This window comes from Lithobates pipiens, unplaced genomic scaffold (genome assembly GCF_037356315.1).
Source record: "Lithobates pipiens isolate NorthernLeopardFrog02 unplaced genomic scaffold, aLitPip1_a1.2 Scaffold_8, whole genome shotgun sequence".
Lineage (NCBI taxonomy): Eukaryota > Metazoa > Chordata > Amphibia > Anura > Ranidae > Lithobates > Lithobates pipiens.
In genome coordinates, this window is record NW_027507903.1 from 275,161,460 (window position 1) to 275,181,092 (window position 19,633).

Sequence of the window (19,633 nt, forward strand, 5' to 3'; positions counted from 1 at the left end):
AATTATCTGAATATGGCTATTAATTATGCGCATTGGAGGTTTCTCATATAGACACATTAATATAGAGGGTGGTTTCCCTGGATTATATAGAGCAGATGGAGTTCACCTGTCCGATATAGGTTTAGATATATTTAATGTAGGATTGCAAAACTGCATTGAATTGGCCGCGGTTGTGGGGTAGGCCGGGCTTGAAATTCTCAAACCCGGCATGTGGGGACTTTGGTTAAAAGATTTATATATGCTCAAGTCCTTTAAGACTGAGCTGTTTTGAAGTTGATCGTTTGAAATATAAGAATTTTATGATGCAATAAAATTATCAGAATATGGTTATTATTTATTTATTGATTTGAATATACCAATAAATGTGCAGCGGCCAATTCTTTGCCAATAAGTGTGTTGAGTATTATTTAAATAGGCTAGATAAGTTTTGGTATTCGGGGAGGGTAGGTGCGGCCTGCATTCCCATGAAATAGGAGGGCTTAAGGCTTTGAGCCCGACAGCATGGGAATGTGGTCACCCCTCCCTTTATTAATAAGAGAATAGAAGCAATAGTGTAAATATTTAGGGCTATATACAGGTTAATGTATTTGGGTTAATGTCCCTTTAAGAGAATGGCAAATTGGGCTGGGGGCGGGGTTAAGGGTTGCAAGGCTATTGGTGATATCCCAAATGGTCATGTGACCCATGGGGAATGTTCTGGAAAGGGGCTTATTATATATAGGAATCTCTCACAGGTGCACTCACACCTGTTCCCAGCCAAGCAGTGAAGGTGCAACAAGCTTCCCACCCCCCCCTTCCCTTGTCGCTAAGCACGTTTATGTGGTCTGTCACCCTACGTGATGTAGGGGGGACGTTTGGTTAAAAGATTTATGTATGCTCGAGTCCTTTAAGACTGAGCTGTTTTGAAGTTGATCGATTGAAATATAAGAATTTTATGATGCAATAAAATTATCAGAATATGGTTATTATTTATTTATTGATTTGAATATACCAATAAATGTGCAGCGGCCAATTCTTTGCCAATAAGTGTGTTGAGTATTATTTAAATAGGCTAGATAAGTTTTGGTATTCGGGGAGGGTAGGTGCGGCCTGCATTCCCATGCACTATAGGAAGGCTTCTCCAATGAGAGACAGGAGGAATCCCTAAAATGCAAAACTAAAAAACATCAGGGCGTGCCAACTAAATGCAGCAATAGTAAAACTCTCATTAAGCCCCCCTAGCTGCAGGTTCTCTCCCAGAGTGATGTTAAACCCGTATCCATGTTCTGCGTTGGTTCCATCGGATTTCCTGGTTTGGCTGCTGATTGACTCTGCCTTGCAACTGAAGGACAAAGGCTGGAGCCTCACCATATGCCTTCCAGACATGAACACCCTCTTATTGGCTTCTCTTCAACAGATAAGCATTACCTACACTCGTAGATGTGAATTGCCAATTGTCTATTTAATTATGAAAGATTTTTACTAATGCTGCACTTTGTTGGCACTCCCTGGTGTATGTTTTCTGTTTGCAATCATAGGAAGTTACTGTATTAAGAAAATTACAGCCAGATTTAGTCAAGGATGGGCAAGTACCTATCAAATTCATACAACACATTTTAGTGTGATCTTCATTAGTGTGCTCTTTAAAAACTAATAAATGTAAAAGAAGTATAAACAAACAACTTGAGAAACTTCTACATTTATTTCCAGCTCAAACTAAAGTGCCCAAACTAACTACTGAAATGAAAGAGAAGGAATACAAAAAAGAATCAATAATCATCGATATGTAGGCTCATCTGCCATCAACACTAGAATGGTCCACTTTCATGCAACTGAAGTAGATGAAAAGGTATTTTTGCAACATATGGAGAGTGAATCTTGCAGGAGTTAAAAATAAGGTACAGTTATGCTCATAAATTTATATACTCTGGCAGAATTTATGATTTCTTGGCCATTTTTCCAAGAATATGAATGATAACACAAAGCCTTTTTTTTTCACTCATGGTTAGTGTTTGGCTGAAGCCATTTATTATCAACTGTGTTTACTCTTTTTAAATCATAATCACAATAGAAACTACTCAAATGACCCTTATAAAAAGTTTATATACCCTAGCTCTTAATACCATATATTGCCCTCTTTAACATCAATGATAGCTTGAAGTCTTTTGTGTTATTTGTGGATGAGGCTCTTTATCTTCTCAGATGATAATGCTGCCCATTCTTCTTGGCGAAAAGCTTCCAGTTCCTGTAAATTCTTGGGCTGTCTTGCATGAACTGCATGTTTGTGATCTCCCCAGAGTGGCTCAATGATATTGGGATCAGGAGACTGAGATGGCCACTCCAGAACATTTACTTTTTTCTGCTGTAGCCAATAACAGGTTGACTTGGCCTTGTGTTTTAGATCATTGTCATGTTGGAATGTCCAAGTACCTCCCATGTGCAGCTTCCTGGCTGATGAATGCAAATGTTCCTCCAGTATTTATTGATAACATACTGCATTCATCTTGCCATCGATTTTAACCAAATTTCCTGTGCATTTGTAGCTTACACATCCCCAAAACATCAGTGATCCACCTCCGTTTTTCACAGTAGGAATGGTGTACCTTTCATCGTAGGCCTTGTTGACTCCTCTCCAAATGTAGCGTTTATAGTTGTGGCCAAAAAGCTAAAATTTGGTCTCATCACTCCAAATGACTTTGTGCCAGAAGGTTTGAGGCTTGTCTCTGTGCTCTTTGGCATATTGTAAGTGGGATACTTTTTGGCATTTGTGTAGTAATGGCTTTCTTCTGGTGAGTCGACCATGCAGCCCATCTTTCTTCAAGTGCCTCCTTATTGTGCATCTTGAAACAGCCACACCATGTTTTCAAAGAGTCCTGTATAGTACCTGAAGTCATTTGTGTGTTTTTCCATGCATCCCGAACAATTTTCCTGGCAGTTGTGGCTGAAATTTTAGTTGGTCTACCTGACTGTGGTTTGGTTTCAACAGAAATTTTCCACTTCTTGATTGATCCACTTTCACTAATTTTCCACTTCTTGATTAGAGTTTGAACACTGCTGATTGGCATTCTTTGGATATCTTTTTATATTCCTTTCCTGTTTTATACAGTTCAATTACCTTTTCCCGCAGATCCTTTGAGAATTCTTTTGCTTTTCCAATGACTCGGAATCCAGGAACGTCAGTGCAGCACTGGATGAAAGATGCAAGGGTCTGTCAGGAGTCCAGAAACTCATTGACCTTTTATACACACACACACTAATTACAAGCAAACAGATCATAGGTGAGGATGGTTACCTTTAATAGCCATTCAAACCCCTTTTTGTCAACTTGGGTGCATGTTATCAGGCCAAAATCACCAGGTTATGTAAACTTTCGATCCAGGTCATTTGTGTAGTTTTTGCTGTCTTTATGATTTAGAAAGATAATAAATGGCTTCAGCCAAACACTAACCATGAGTGAAAGACTTGATATAGTCATATGCACCTTACATGCCTGTAATGTAAGTCCTTCTTTGTTTTTTTTGTTGTAAAACCAAAATAAAATAAATACTGCCAGGGTATGTAAACTTATGAGCACAGCTATACTACTCCTAGGGCATAATTGTAGATTGTTCAACTGCTATGGGGCTCAAAAGAGCAGAGGACCCACAGCTGTCTGGCCACTGGAAGGGATGACCCCAAGGTTTGATCTGAACACAGGTTCAGATCAAACTTTGTTGTTTGGGAGTTGGGACTTTTCACTCATTCAGCAAGAGCCAAATATCATATATAGTAGTGGTATTTTATTTTTATTAACTGCTCCATGTCCTTAGGACATACCTGTATGTCTTTGAAAAGGAGCATGACATCAGGACCATGGCTGCAGCTGCAGCTATGATCCTAATATAATTTTTTTCCTTACAAAGTAAAAGTGATCTGGGCTGATATATGGCCACCTAATCACTTTTACAAATGTCAGAAGAGGGGTCTTCCCCCTGACTTTGCTGGGTCCCTCCCACTGGGGAGCTCAGTACCAATGTGACCTGTAACATCAGATACTCTCTCAAACTTTTTTCAAAGAGGGCCAGATTTGATGAAGTGAACGTGTATGAGGGCCAACCATTTTGCCTGACATTCTTTGAACCATTAAAATTCGGTCGTTCGAGCACTCATACACTGCCCAACAAGAATTCTCTTGCCTTTGCTGGGGGTGTACACATGCTGTGGCTGCAGCTGGAGGTATACCCAGAGTGAATGGGCCTGCACTGCAACTACCCCGCAACTGTGTGGATTGCACAGTTGTGGTATAGTGATGCTGCATTTACGGGCTTAAAACAGGTGGTGAGGAGGCAACATAATGCCTCTTTACCACCATTCAAATGCCTTTGAAAAGCGATCTGTGTATGGATTGCTTTTCAGAGGAGCAGCAGTCCTGGCTGCTATCACACACACAAGCCCCACAAAAGCAGTTCTGATGGTACAAGAATGGGGGGGTCTGGATTAAAAGTAACACACAGACACATACACATGCACACACACACAGACAAATGCACACACACACACATGCATACACATAGATACATACACACAGACATACACATGCATACACATACAGATACATGCATATACTTACATACATACAGACACAAGCATACACATACATACACACACATGCACGCACATACATACAGACATACATACAGACACATGCACACACATAGACACATGCATACACATACATACATACAGACACATGCACACACATGCATACAGACATACATACATACAGACACATGCACACATACATACAGACATACATACAGACACATGCATACACGTACATACAGACACATGCACACACATACATACAGACATACATGCACATACATACAGACATACATGCACACACATACATACAGACACACATGCACACACATACATACAGACACACATGCACACACATACATACAGACACACATGTACACACATGCATACAGACACACATGCACACACATACATACATACACACGTGCACACACACACACACACACACACATGCACACACACACATACATGCACACACACACACACACACACACACATACAGACATGCACACACATACATGCATGCATGCACACACACACATACAAGTGCACACACATACATGCACACACAACATACAGACACACATGCACACACACACACACATGAAGACATGCACACGCATACATACAGACATGCACACACATACATACACACATGCACGCACATACATACACACATGCACGCACATACATACACACATACATACAGACACATGCACACACGGTGCATTGTCATCAGCACGTGGCCATGGGACACGCTTGTCCTTCTTTTCGGCAGCTGGACATGTTGAACCGCAACATGCCAACGACTTGGTAGAGTGGATGACCAAGCCCTCTTCATCCTCCTCATCCTCTCTCACCCAGTCTCAGGGTACTAGAAAGCAGCTGCCAACGCATCGTCTTCCCTCCTCTCAATGTCATCATCAGTGACTCCTTCCCTAGACCCACCATGTCCTCCTGAGGAGTCTCCTGAACTCTTTGAGCACAGTGTTGGGTACATGCTCCAGGAGGATGCCCAGTGTTTTGTAGGCTCTGATGATGACACTCAGCTAGAGGAAGGCAGTAGCATGAATGCAGAGAGAGGGGATGCTCAAGAAGGACAGCAATCTGGCAGTCATGTTCCACAAGCTGCAGCATACTGCCAGGTTTGCTACAGCGATGAAGAGGGAGGGGATGATGAGGGCACTGACTCCACGTGGGTGCCTGGTAGGAGAGAGGAGGAGGAGGAGGAGGAGGAGGAGGAGGAGGAGGCACATGTCCAACGAGGCAGGATGCCCTCCGGGGGCCAGCTTAGGGGCAGCACACAGACTGAATCACCCCACAGAGCTCCGCCTGTGCAGGGCGCTGCCTCTGCGCGTTATTCTAAAAGTTCTTTGGTGTGGGCCTTTTTTGAGACGAGTGCATCAGATCGCACCACTGCTATTTGCAACATATGTCTCAAGCGTATCTCGCGTGGCCAAAACATCAGCCGCTTGGGCACCACATACTTGACCAGACATATGTTGACCTGCCATGCAGCTCGTTGGCAAGCGTACCTCAAAGACCCACACCAAAGAACAAAGCGGACCTCTCCTTGCTCCTCATCAGCTGGCATCTCCAACCCCACTAGACCTTCAGTCCTCTCTGAAACCTGCTCTGAGAGGAATGAAGGTGTAGAATTAGGTGTGTCACAGCCAAGTGCTTCCGGGCACTCTGCTAGCAGTAGACCCACGTCCGATTATAGCAGGCAAATGTCCCTGCCCCAGCTGCTGGACCGGCAAAAGAAGTTCACTCCCAGCCATCCACATGCCCAGTGGTTGAATGTTAGCTTTGTGGGAACAGTTTGGGAATGGCTCCTTCCTGTTCCAACATGAGTGCACACCAGTGCACAAAGCAAGGTCCATAAAGAAATTGATGAATGGGTTTGGTGAGTCCTGACCTCAACCATTATTAAAAATGTTGTCCCTCCAAATTATTTTTTTATTTTTTTTGGTATCTATCTGCTAAGGCACTGTCCAGCCCCCAAGCTGTTTGTTGACAATATTGTCGCTATTAGCCTAGAAAATGGCCATTACGGGTTTTTAACATTCGGTTCCCAATTACTTCAATTGGGTTTGGATTCAGCACCCCTACTACACAGTGATCTTTGCAGATAGCATAGTATTTGACAATTTCAATTAAATAAAGAGAGTCCAGTGAAAGCAGTGCACAGTACGAGGACAGCCTAATTCAAATGCAGGATCCACTCACAGGTGCCCAGGCTCAGTGTGTCCATTCACACCAGAACAGGATATGTAAAAAGATGGAGCCAGCAATACTATCATCCCATATGCATTTTTACTGATTACATAACAATGAAAATAAAACAAAAAACTGACATGTTTAGGCAAGAGCCTTAGCAAGATTAGATAAATGTATATAATGTTGTGGGTACAGATTGCTAAAAAAAAAATAATAAAAAAAATCATCATGTTGTGTATCCTCTAATTTGAGATAGAAAAAATAGAATGCCCCTTATTGTTTTTGCTATGGGCTTTCCTCACAAATTATTAAAACAAGGCACCTCAGAGAAAAAAACTTTTCTCTTAAAAACAATAACTTTACTCTTCAGTGTAAATAAGCTATATTATGTTACATGTTGAACTCTAACTAAACCAAGGACAGTCTGCACAGAAAAAAAAATGTATTAGCAGATGGGTAGTGGTTTCACAGTAACTGAAAAACAGATCTTTCTTTTTTTATATATTTTGCCTTCTCTTTAAATTAAAAACATTCTGTGTACAATAACACAACTGAGAACATCATAATAAAAGTTAATGTCAGTTCGATAAACTTCGCTCTCAATCTATTATTTGCAGCATTCAATCTCTTGTATCATAAAATAATTCTGATGCCTCCTCCCTCCCTCTCAGTCTGCTAGCACCTCAGACGGGAGAACAATAAAATAAAGATGACCTTTTCCATGACTTCCAGTTTTTCTTCATTATTAAACAGGGTAGGAACATCACCAGTGCTCAGGATCATGTTGATGTCTTCCAAAAATGACTCATCCTATTGCAAGTAAGAAAATTGCTCATTTACAATTCAAATAATACAAGTATCTCTTAAAAATCCTTTCACTATTAATTTATTTCTTACATTTTTGATTTTTTGTACAGTCATGTTATTTGCCAAACAGATTTATAGTTTGAAGCCCCTTCTTTCTTCATCTGCTTTAACGAGCATTCATGAAACTACTATCATCTTCATAATGTGCATTTTGAGAACTAAAACAGGCAATTTACTGAACAGCTTTGCACAGCAATGATATTACAGTTCAATAGCAAAAGAATCCCTCTGTTTTTAAGTGTCTATTATTACTGCCTGCATAACAAAGGATTTATTATCTTTATCTCTCTTATGCTCTGACTAGGAGCTGTGTATAGTTCTTGAATAAAAATGTTCCTGATTTATACTAACATTGTTTTGCTTTACCTTTATTTGATGCTCAGCAAACAGAAACACAGTTGGAGACCCATTTTGTCCAGCAGCTCGCAGCACCTTTTTCAGATCGTCCCTCCATTCATTGACTGAATATGATTTCTGAATACTAACTTGATGGATCTCAATATCTGCCATGAATGCAGCCAGCTTTGTAACTGACTGTCGTCCAGTCCCCCCAATTCCTGTTCATATGAGAAGAATAAGAATTAAAGGTTTGGTCAATTTCACTTTGCTGTCTAAAACGTTATTAGGATTTGCTGTCTTGCGATAGATAGATAGATAGATAGATAGATAGATAGATATTTTATATACATATACATTCATGCATACATATGCCTAATATTTTTCATGATGTTGTTTTAGTGAATCAAAGTACACAGGTGCATGTTAACCAATGTCATCACAATCAAAAGATTGAACTAAGAAACATGTAGCAGTGTTATAATTTAGTGAAGTATACAGGTGAATTTTTCTTTTTTAGCAATAAAAAACATATAAGAATCAAGAAACGTAACCACTTAACGACCGCCGCATGCCATTGTACGTCATCACAATGGCACGTACAGGCGGGACCCCCTCCCGCTGGATGCGGTGGTCCGGTTCGCTTCAGGAGCGATCCGGGATGAGGGGATGGCCGTTGGTTTCTGGCCATCCCCTCTCGATCGCTCCTGGCGAATGAGAAGCTTCCTCCCACTGTGTATTGTATACACAGGCAGGGATTAAGTGATGTCATTCTCCTCGGGGCGGTCTTATTGACCGGACTACGAGAAGAGGACACAGTAAGAGTGTACCAAACACTACACTGACACTAACTAACACACAGGCACACAACCCCCCCCCCCCGATCGCCCCCCAACCCCCCCCCAGTCACAGTGTCACTGATTGCAGTGATCATTTATTTACTGATCACTGCATTCAGTGTCAGTTGTAAAAGTAAAAAGTGTCAGGGCAGTTAGTGTTAGGTCCAGGGTAGCCCCCTACCACCCCCCAATAAAGATTTAACCTCCTGATTGCCCTTAGAGTTGACCCTTTTGCCCCCTTTTGCCAGTGTCACTAAGCGATCCTTTTTCTGATCGCTGCATTAGTGTCGCTAGGTAGCTAGTTATTTTTTTAGGTTCACCGCCAGGTTTTTATAGCGCTAGGTACCCCCATATACTACCCAATAACGGTTTTAACCCCCTGATTGCCCCTAGTTAACCCTTTCGCCCCCTTTTGCCAGTGTCACTAAGCGATCATTTTTCTGATCGCTGCATTAGTGTCGCTAGTGTCGCTAGGTAGCTAGTTATATTTTTAGGTTCACCGCCACGTTTTTATAGCGCTAGGTACCCCGATATACTACCCAATAATGGTTTTAACCCTCTGATTGCCCCTAGTTAACCCTTTCACCAGCGATCACCGTATAAGTGTCACTGGTGGCGCTGGTTAGCCAGTTAGATATTTAGGTTCCCCGTCAGGTTTTTATATAGCGCCAGAGACCCCCATATACTATCTAATAAAAATTTAAAACCCCTTTATTGCCCCTAGTTAACCCTTTCACCAGTGATCACCGTATAAGTGTTATGGGTGACTCTGGTTAGTTAGTTTGCTTTTTATAGCATCAGGGCAACCACCATTTATTACCCAATAAAGGTTTAACCCCCTGATCACCCGGCGGGTGATATCAATTAGGTTTTAGGGTCAGGGTCTGAGTCGCCCCAGGCAGCGCTAGGCTAGTGCCAGTACCGCTAACACCCACGCGCAAAGCATAAACCTCCCGTAGTGGTATAGAATCTGAACAGATCAATATCTGATCTGATCAGATCTATACTAGCATCCCCAGCAGTTTAAGGTTCCAAAAAAACGCATTGTTAGCGGGATCAGCCCAGATACCTGCCAGCACCTGCGTTTTGCCCCTCCGCCCATCCCACCCAAGTGCAGTATCGATCGATCGCTGTCACTTACAAAACACTAAACACATAACTGCAGCGTTCGCAGAGTCAGGCCTGATCCCTGCGATCGCTAACAGTTTTTTTTTGGTAGCGTTTTATATTTAAATCCGGAAGGCAGTGCTTGGTTTTCGGGGTCCCGTACGTGGCTAGGCTCCCAAAAAGTCCCCCACATGTGGTATCCCCGTACTCGGGAGAAGCAGCAGAATTTATTTTGGGGTGTAATTTGACTTATGCCCATAGCATGTGTGAGCAATATATCATTTAGTGGCAACTTTGTGCAAAAAAAAAAAAAATTGTAATATTCCTGCAGCTTGTGGCAAAATATAAAATATTTCATGGACTCAACATGCCTCTCAGTAAATAGCTTGGGGTGTCTAATTTCCAAAATGGGGTCATTTGGGGGGGTTTTGTGTTATTTTGTCATTTTATGGCCTTTGAAACTGTGATAGGTAGTGAGGAGTGAAATCAAAAATTTGCACCCTTAGAAACCCTGAAGGCAGTGATTGGTTTTCGGGGTGCCGTACACAGCTAGACTCCCAAAAAGTCCCACATATGTGGTATCCCCGTACTCAGGAGAAGCAGAATATATTTTGGGGTGCAATTCCACATATAACTATGGCATGTGTGAGCAATATATCATTTAGTGACAACTTTTTGTAAACTTTTTTTTTTTGTGTCATTATTCAATCACTTGGGACAAAAAAAAATATTCAATGGGCTCAACATGCCCCTCAGCAATTTCCTTGGGGTGTCTACTTTCCAAAATGGGGTCATTTGGGGGGGTTTGTGTTATTTTGGCATTTTATGGCCTTCGAAACTGTGATAGGTAGTGAGGAGTGAAATCAAAAATTTGCACCCTTAGAAATCCTGAAGGCAGTGATTGGATTTCGGGGTGCCGTACGCGGCTAGACTCCCAAAAAGTCCAACATATGTGGTATCCCCGTACTCAGGAGAAGCAGCAGAATATATTTTGGGGTGCAATTCCACATATAACTATGGCATGTGTGAGCAATATATCATTTAGTGACAACTTTTTGTAAACTTTTTTTTTTGTGTCATTATTCAATCGCTTGGGACAAAAAAAAATATTCAGTGGGCTCAACATGCCCCTCAGCAATTTCCTTGGGGTGTCTACTTTCCAAAATGGGGTCATTTGGGGGGGGGGTTTGTACTGCCCTGCCATTTTAGCACCTCAAGAAATGAGATAGGCAGTCATAAATTAAAAGCTGTGTAAATTCCAGAAAATGTACTCTGGTTTGTAGACGCTATAACTTTTGCGCAAACCAACAAAAATATACGCTTATTGAAATGTTTTTTTACTAAAGACATGTGGCTGAATAAATTTTGCCCTAAATGTATGACTAAAATTGAGTTTATTCGATTTTTCTTATAACAAAAAGTAGAAAATATATTTTTTTCTCAAAATTTTTGGTCTTTTTCCATTTATATTGCAAAAAATAAAAATCGCAGAGGCAATCAAATATCATCAAAAGAAAGCTCTATTTGTGGGAAGAAAAGGACGTAAATTTTGTTTGGGTACAACATTGCATGACCGCGCAATTACCAGTTAAAGCAGTGCAGTGCAAAATTGTAAAAAGACCTCTGGTCCTTAGGCTGAAAATTGGTCTGGGGCTGAAATAGTTAAACAGTAAACAACAGTTTAGCGCAGTCAAAAGTAAAAAAAATATATTGTCTTTTCCACTCGTTCTCTCTCTATATACTGTATACAGTATATATCATATCTATCTATCTCATATACCAGCTAGACATGTGAAATTCGTTTCTTAACAAATCAAAATTCTGCTGAGTTTTGCATCCGAATGTCCAAAGAAAAAAATTATGAATTTCAACTAATACGAAAAATAATGATTAAATTTGACATGATTCCTTCATCTGTTAAAGGTCTAATGAAACAAAAGGTCAACTCAGAGTAAATATTAGTGACGGTTCACACAGGGGCGACCTGTCAGGTGACTTATACACCTGACAAGTCACGCTCCATGCATTGCAATGGAACCGTTCTAATAGGAGCCACTTAAGTCGCTCCAACTTCCCTGTATTACTTTAGGGCTTGCATTGACTTCTATACAGTACAGCGTGACTTAAGAGTCCGATAACTTTGAAGCATCCATTCTGTGATTCGGCACTTACAGTCCAATCAGCTGATTAATTTTATGCTGGAGGGTTGGATTACTGGCAAAGTGCATTCCTGAGTGAGAAGGGTTTGTATTGTATTTGAGCAGAGGAGAAGAGATATTGTCACTATGCGTGTTAATGGATTCAATAACCAAACGACTTTCCAAACTACGAATCATTATCACGAATATGTATACATACATAAATATTGGTTCAGTACACATAAATAAGTATTGATTCGGTATAATGAATATCAACACTCTACAGAAATAATGAATTATCCAAAAATGAATTAACATAATATAACTCATATAACAGAACAAAATAATGTATTTTTAGAATGAAAACAAAACTAAACTAATTTTTCAACACGTGCTGCTGACCACATCATAGTTATTTGCAGGGTCTGTCGGGAGCATATCAATCATATCATACATGAAGAGACCCATGACTTCTAACCACACAGCTCAAAGGGAACAGCATCTAAAGGATAGCAGATGACAACAACAGGGTTGTTCTCCTCCCCCTACCAGTTCCTCTTTTTCAACCTCTTTCGCTACTTAACAAGATTCCTTATCATCAACCTCAAATGATATGGATGAAAGTATTTCAAGGGTTGGCAGAGGTTTACCCTACTTCCAGTGGAGAAGAGGGTCAGCACTAGGCCACGCAGAGTAGGGGCAAGTGTAGGCTGCATTCATGCTCTGATTCTGCCAATCCCTGCCATCTCCAGCTTTAGCATTGAACAGAAAACCCCCCATGCCCAGTATATCAATGCCAGCTTAGAGAAAATGCTGGCTTTATAGCTGCTAATGTTACAACTATTGGAGTCTGTCCCTTTCTGTGAATGTGCAGCCTGTGCTGTACCATAATGGAATTTAGACCTGGTCACCAGTTTTTTATCAGCAAAGTCATCCCTGCCCACAACCATATTTCCACATTGTTGGTCAAAGCAATATGATGAAGGGACCACAAAACCAGAGACACATGGGTCACCGCCTACTGTGTTCTTTTGTTGGAGGCAGCGAAGGATACAGGATACAGCTGAAGTTGACTGTGACACCATCTTCTGGACACCTATTGATGATGAAGGATCAGTCACCTTCAGTTCTTCCACCTCTTCCATATTCTGGTAAGTTGTCCCGTGAAATGTCAGTTTGTCCTAAATTATTCAAGAGCCTATGCAAAAGCTCAAAGAAAATGCAGTTTGCAGCTGGCATGACTAGAGGTCAGGAACTACACTGGAGCAAAAATTCTGCTAGAACTTTAGCGGAGGGCCCAGAGGTGGGTATATTCATGCCATCATGTGTCAGGAAAGGTCACCCTTCAACAGAAAAAGTTCACACATGTGTCTTGCCTGACACCCATCCTAAACCTAGTCACACAGAAATTCATGATTAGGTATCCAGCATCTTCCCAGACAGGGCAGAAGAACTGAAGTCATATCATATGGTCAAACCTTCAAACCTTATCTAAACTTCATCTGTCTTCAAACCTCCTGATAAGTAATATGCGCACTAGGTGGAATGCTACCTTGGCAATTCTGCAGTGGCTACACATGGATCAATGGGCCATTCATGTGTACCTGTGGGAGTATGGCATGACGAAAGGCTTGACGGGGAGCTGGTGTTATTTTTCTTTCAGTGGCTCCTCATTCAGTACAATTTGAGGAGAAAACCAGTGTGGCAACGCATGACAATGAGATCACAGGGCACTATGCTGCAGGAGCAGACACTGTGTGAGAAGATTGGGCACATATACACAGCAGCAGGTGGAAGAGGGTGACTTCCTGGTTCCTGGTTTTGGTGTCCTTGGACCCTACTGGTGATTATTTGTATTATTAAAAAAAACTGGTAGTCTTTCTATAAAGATAAAGATAGGGGGTTATCAGGGAAAGAAGTGGGGCAATCTGATATCCAGCTATCAGACAACCACGATTAGAATTTTTAATTTTCGTTTATTTGCAGATATGCAAATCTGCATTTCTACATATAATGATATTTGAAGGCAAACTTAAGGAAGTTTGGTAAGAAATGGTGTACCTGGGATTGCAGCAGGTGAATTACAAAAGCAAAGGTCCAGTTTGAGCCCTGGTTCACACTGACAGCGGGAATGAAATTGTGCAAGTTCAGCTGAAGGTTTCTGCACAGATGTCAATAAAAATTGCACCCTTCACAGTCAGATCCCATTAGGGGTGACTGGGTGTGGAGGATGCGGCTTAAGGTACACACCATTCTATCGCACAGAGCCTAACACATGCGAACACTCACACTCCTACCTCCCCTCAAGGAGACACATCACAAACCTCATGATTGAACTCAGGAAGGCCAATCGCTCTAGACATGGAAGCGAAAGTATTTAAACACAACACTATGAGCTGATTACTGATACTAGGAACCTGTTCCAATATAACATGATTACAATCTTAATGTTATATACGTTACTTGTATCTTCTATATTAGTGTTACCTATTATTCAACTGAACCTACCGTTTATAATCTCTGTAAACCTGTAAAATGTTAATAAAAACGTCTTTAAAAAAAATTGCACCCTGAAGTCGCCAAAAGTAGTACAGAAACTACTTTTGGAAATTTTGTCACCTCATCAATTAGAACAGTGCAATTGCCACCGATTTGTCATGCGATTTGACATGTAAAATTGCGTGCCAAATCGCACCAATGTGAACTAGGGCTGACACATACAACACTGTTTATCCACCAGCTGAATTCATTACCTGCAATTCTCCTCAGCTGTTATATACAAAGATTCCACCTAAACACCTTTATCATTTACTTGCAGGTGTGCTGAAGAGATTAGGCTTTTTAGTTTACAATTAGATCTTATAATTTCTATGGGTATAAGGCTGCTTTCACATTGGGGCGGTGCGGGCGTCGGCGGTAAAGCGCCGCTATTTTTAGCGGCGCTTTACCGTCGTTTTAGCGGCGGTCTGCGGGCGCTAGCGGGGTGGTTTTAACCCCCGCTAGCAGCCGAAAAAGGGTTAAACCCGCCCGCAAAGCGCCGCTGCAGCGGCGCTTTGCCGGCGCTTTGCCGGCGGTATTGCCGCGCTGTCCCATTGATTTCAATGGGTAGGAGCGGTATAAGAGCGGTGAATACACCGCTCCTTCACCGCTCCAAAGATGCCGCTAGCAGGACTTTTTTCACTGTCCTGCCAGCGGACCGCCCCAGTGTGAAAGCCCTTCGGCTTTCACACTGGAGTTAAAGGGGCCGGTTTTTTTCAGCCGCTACACAGGCGCTATTTTTAGCGCTGTAACGCCTGAATACCGCCCCAGTGTAAAAGGGGCCTAAGTAAGACATTGCACTTCCCTAAAACCACCACCCCCAAAACTAATTAAAAAGGAGAAAGAAAAGAGAAAAAAACAAAAAGCAAGCTCAATAATGTATTTTTATTTTGCCAGAAAGAAACACAATTATGTATATTAATTTACTGGCATACATTTTTTTCTCTACAGCATATATGTTGTTACATTGCTTACAATTTCAAATTTGTCTAAACCTTAGAGTGGACATAGCATTACTTTAAGTGTGTAACAGGCAACACATTTCATAGTGCAACTACTCTCCCACCAACCCACATCACATTTTTATCTGCAAGATTATAGAAACATACTTAACAGTCATTATTCTTACAAGGCATTCCAACATAATATTAAAAAAGGCATATTTTCAAATGATAACACCCACCACCACCCCACAATCCACACACATACATTGGTGACCATGTTCTGCTGGAATCTGCATTTCTGTGTACATGATTAAGCAATAAGATCAAAGAGTACAAGGTCAGCCGTCAGGAAAGGGTCCGTGCGCTGGTAAGATCTATCATTTGGCATGCAGTACTGAGGTCCACCAGCAGGTGTCTCCTGGCAGTTTGGAACTGTCAGGAGAGTCTTTCCCTGCTGGTGTTATGTCATCATTGGGCTGCAGTACTGATGACCACCAGTGTATAGATCCTGGCAGTATGGAGCAGACAACACTCCCTGCACTCAGGTGTTACATGAGGACAATCACTGACATTCCCATAAATACCCGGCAAGCCCTCACATGCTTGCCTTGGTATCTTTCTTCCTTGTGCCCTGGCCTGTACCTTCAACCTGTATCCGGAACCCTGTAACCTGAGCCTGCACCCGATCCCATCCTGATCCTGTCCCTCCTGTGTTCCTGTTCCCATGTAAGCCTGGTCCCATCCATTATCTTCCTCTCCTGTCCTGCCCTTGTTCATTTGCTGATCCCCTGTGTATGACCCTGACCTGGCTAATGTGTTTGATTTTGGTACTTCCCTTGTATATATTATCTGTGGGTTTCTGTTGTTTGGTTGAGCACTATTTGTATTTGGGGTGTTTACTTATTGATATCACTTATCTTAAATAAACGTTATTCTTATTCACTTACATGCGTTTTGGTTTCCTCTTTGCAGTCCATACAATCTGGTCACACCTGTTCATGACAGTATATCAAGGCCATCTCTGACCAGAAGTGGCTGCACAGGGGAACCATTTTGGTTCTGTTTCACGTTGCTGGGATGAATTCAGATATAATTGTTTATTATGCTCTGCTGGCAACAAAGAGTTCTGAATATCTCCACCAGACATTGAAGGGGTGGTCCAGTGATCAGCTGCTGGAGATTATTTGTTTAGCTCACTCTGAGGTTGATCAGGGCAGTATACTGTTTGAGGATGTTCAGCCTTTGATTGGACTGTGTACGGAGCTGGCTCTGCCCTGTATCCCAAAGGGTCATGATGACCCCCCCCCCCCTTCAGCATTAACCAGGTTGCATTCTTAGTATGGCTGTTGGAGGATGACTCTCCATCCTTTTTGGAGCACTATTCGGTTTGTCCCAAACAGTTGTTGAAAGATTGTATAGATGAAGTGCAGTCCCTGGTCAGACAGAGGGTATGTGAGCCCACTTTTGTGCTACCTGTACTTCAGGCATGGTCAGACCTGTTATGATCAGCTTCTGTCAGCTCTCCACAACCCAGACCTGCTACTAAACACCTGCCTGCTCAGACGTCCTTTCTCCCATCACCCCTGGCAACCCCAGCTACAGTCCAATATACCCTGCTCCCCACCAAGTATCAATACCCTGTTTCTACTTCCTGCACCTATCCTGCCTTTTCTCTACTACATGAAACTTCCCCACAAAAACTTCCTCTGGCCGCTGTTCCCCCTTCCTTGCCATATCCCAGCCCTTCATTTCAATATGTCTCACCTCCTACCTACAGTCCTACAGCCACCTACAAATCTCCAGCAGTTAAGCCAAAGAAGAAACAAAAGTTCTTCCCCACTCACTGGCAGTAACCCAACTTGCTTCCACAACCAACCTGCTCCAGTCTGCTTGCATGCCAGCTGAACATGATAACCCACCTGATTCTGCCAAACCTCTGCCTGCTGTCCTGCTTGATGTGCCCGTGACTGCTGCCCTGCTTGATGTGCCTGTGCCCGCTGCCCCGCTTGATGTGCCCGCTGCCCCACTTGATGTGCCTGCTGCTTGGCTTGATGTGCCTGCTGCCCTGCTTGATGTGCCCGTGCCTGCTGCTCTGCTTGATGTGCCCACTGCCCCGCTTGATGTGCCTGTGCCTACTGCCCAGCTTAATGTGCCTGCTGCTCTGCTTTATGTGCCCATACTTGCTGCCCAGCTTGATATGCTCATGCTTGCTGCCCAGCTTGATGTGCCTGCTGCCCAGCTTGATGTGCCCGTGCCTGCTGCCCAGCTTGATGCGCCTGCTGCCCAGCTTGATGTGTCCATGCCTGCTGCCCTACTTGATGTGCCTGTGCCTGCTGCCCAGCTTGATGTGCCCATGCCTGCTGCCCAGCTTGATGTGCCTGCTGCCCTGCATGATGTGCCCGTGCCTGCTGCCCAGCTTGATGTGCCCATGCCTGCTGCCCAGCTTGATGTGCCCGTGCCTGCTGCCCAGCTTGATGTGGCTGCTGCCCAGCCCGATGACCCAGAGCCTGCTCCGATGACCCGGAGCCTGCCGATCAGCCCAATTACCCAAAGCCTGCTGCCCAGCTTGATGACCGGAGCCTGCCACCCAGCTTGATGACCCAGAGCCTGCCCCCCAGTTTGATGACCCAGAGCCTGCTGCCCAGTTTGATGACCCAGAGCCTGCTGCCCAGTTTGATAACCCGGAGCCTGCTGTCCAGAATGCTGCCCAGCCCAATGACCCGGAGCCTGCTGCCCAGCCCGATGACCCGGAGCCTGCTGCCCAGCCCGATGACCTGGAACCTGCTGCCCAGTCTGATGTGCTCCTGTCCCCGGCCCAGTTTGAGGTCTCAGTGCCTGCTGCTCAGCCTGACACTCCAGTGACTACTGTCCAGTCCAATGTACCTGTTTTTCAGCCTGTTGTGCCAGTACCTGCTGTTCTACCTGTTGTGCCAGCACCTGTGCCTGCTGCCCAGTCTGAAGTTCCAGTACCGGCTGCCCGGTTTCAAGTTCCAGTACCTGCTATCAAGTCTGATGCACCTGCTGTTCTGCCTAATGTGCTAGCGCTTGTGCCTTCTGCCCAGTCTGAAGTTCCAGTACCTGCCCCCCGGTCTGATGCCTCTGAGCATGCTGTCTGCCCGGATGTGCCCGCTGTCTACCCGGTATTTGCCCCCTGTCTGCCTGGATGTGCCTGATGACCAGCTTGAAGTACTCTCTTCTACCATTCTGCTCAATGCCATGGACTATAGACAATTAAACCTAGTTGGAGCACCCAGAGGCGCTTCCTTTAAGGGGGGGTACTGTCAGGAAAGGGTCCGTCTGCTGATAAGATCTGTCATTTGGCGTGCAGTACTGAGGTCCACCAGCAGGTGTCTCCTGGCAGTTTGGAACTGTCGGGAGAGTCTTTCCCTGCTGGTGTTATGTCATCATTGGGCTACAGTATTGATGTCCACCAGCGGATAGATCCTGGCAGTATGGAGCAGACAACACTCCCTGCGCTCAGGTGTCACATGAGGACAATCACTGGCAGTCCAATAAATACCCGGAAAGCCCTCACATGCTTGTCTTGGTATCTTTCTTCCTTATGCCCTGGCCTGTTCCTGCAACCTGTATCCGGAACCCTGTAACCTGAGCCTGCACCCGATCCCATCCTGATCCTGTCCCTCCTGTGTTCCTGTTCCCTTGTAAGCCTGATGCCATCCATTATCTTCCTCTCCTGTCCTGCCCTTGTTCATTCGCTGATCTCCTGTGTATGACCCTGGCCTGGTGTTTGATTTTGGTACTTCCCTTGTATATATTATCTGTTGTCTCTGGGTTTCTGTTGTTTGGTTGAGCACTATTTGTATTTGGGGTGTTTACTTATTGATATCACTTATCTTAAATAAACGTTATTCTTATTCACTTACATGTGTTTTGGTTTCCACTTTGCAGTCCATACAATCTGGTCACACCTGTTCATGACACAGCAGATGCTCCCAAACCATGAATGCCTGGTCAGACAGGAACAATACACACACAACATTGACAGTATGGCCACATAAACCCACTTTTGATGGAAAAAATACACAAGAATTTCAGCAAACAGCCCTAGTTGGGCATTTGTCAT

General features: G+C 43.4%; 1 protein-coding gene across 1 annotated transcript in view; it reads right to left on the minus strand.

Annotated features, from left to right (window-relative positions):
* The window catches only part of LOC143962680 (dynein axonemal heavy chain 3-like), a 2,426,925-nt gene that overhangs the window by 838,408 nt on the left and 1,568,884 nt on the right, over positions 1-19,633 (minus strand). The window contains exons 49-50 of the mRNA XM_077472045.1: positions 8,014-8,204; positions 7,495-7,590 (exon numbers count right to left, since the gene is read on the minus strand). Of these exons, the coding sequence (XP_077328171.1) occupies positions 7,495-7,590; positions 8,014-8,204 (287 nt within the window). The remainder of the gene's footprint in view (positions 1-7,494; positions 7,591-8,013; positions 8,205-19,633) is intronic.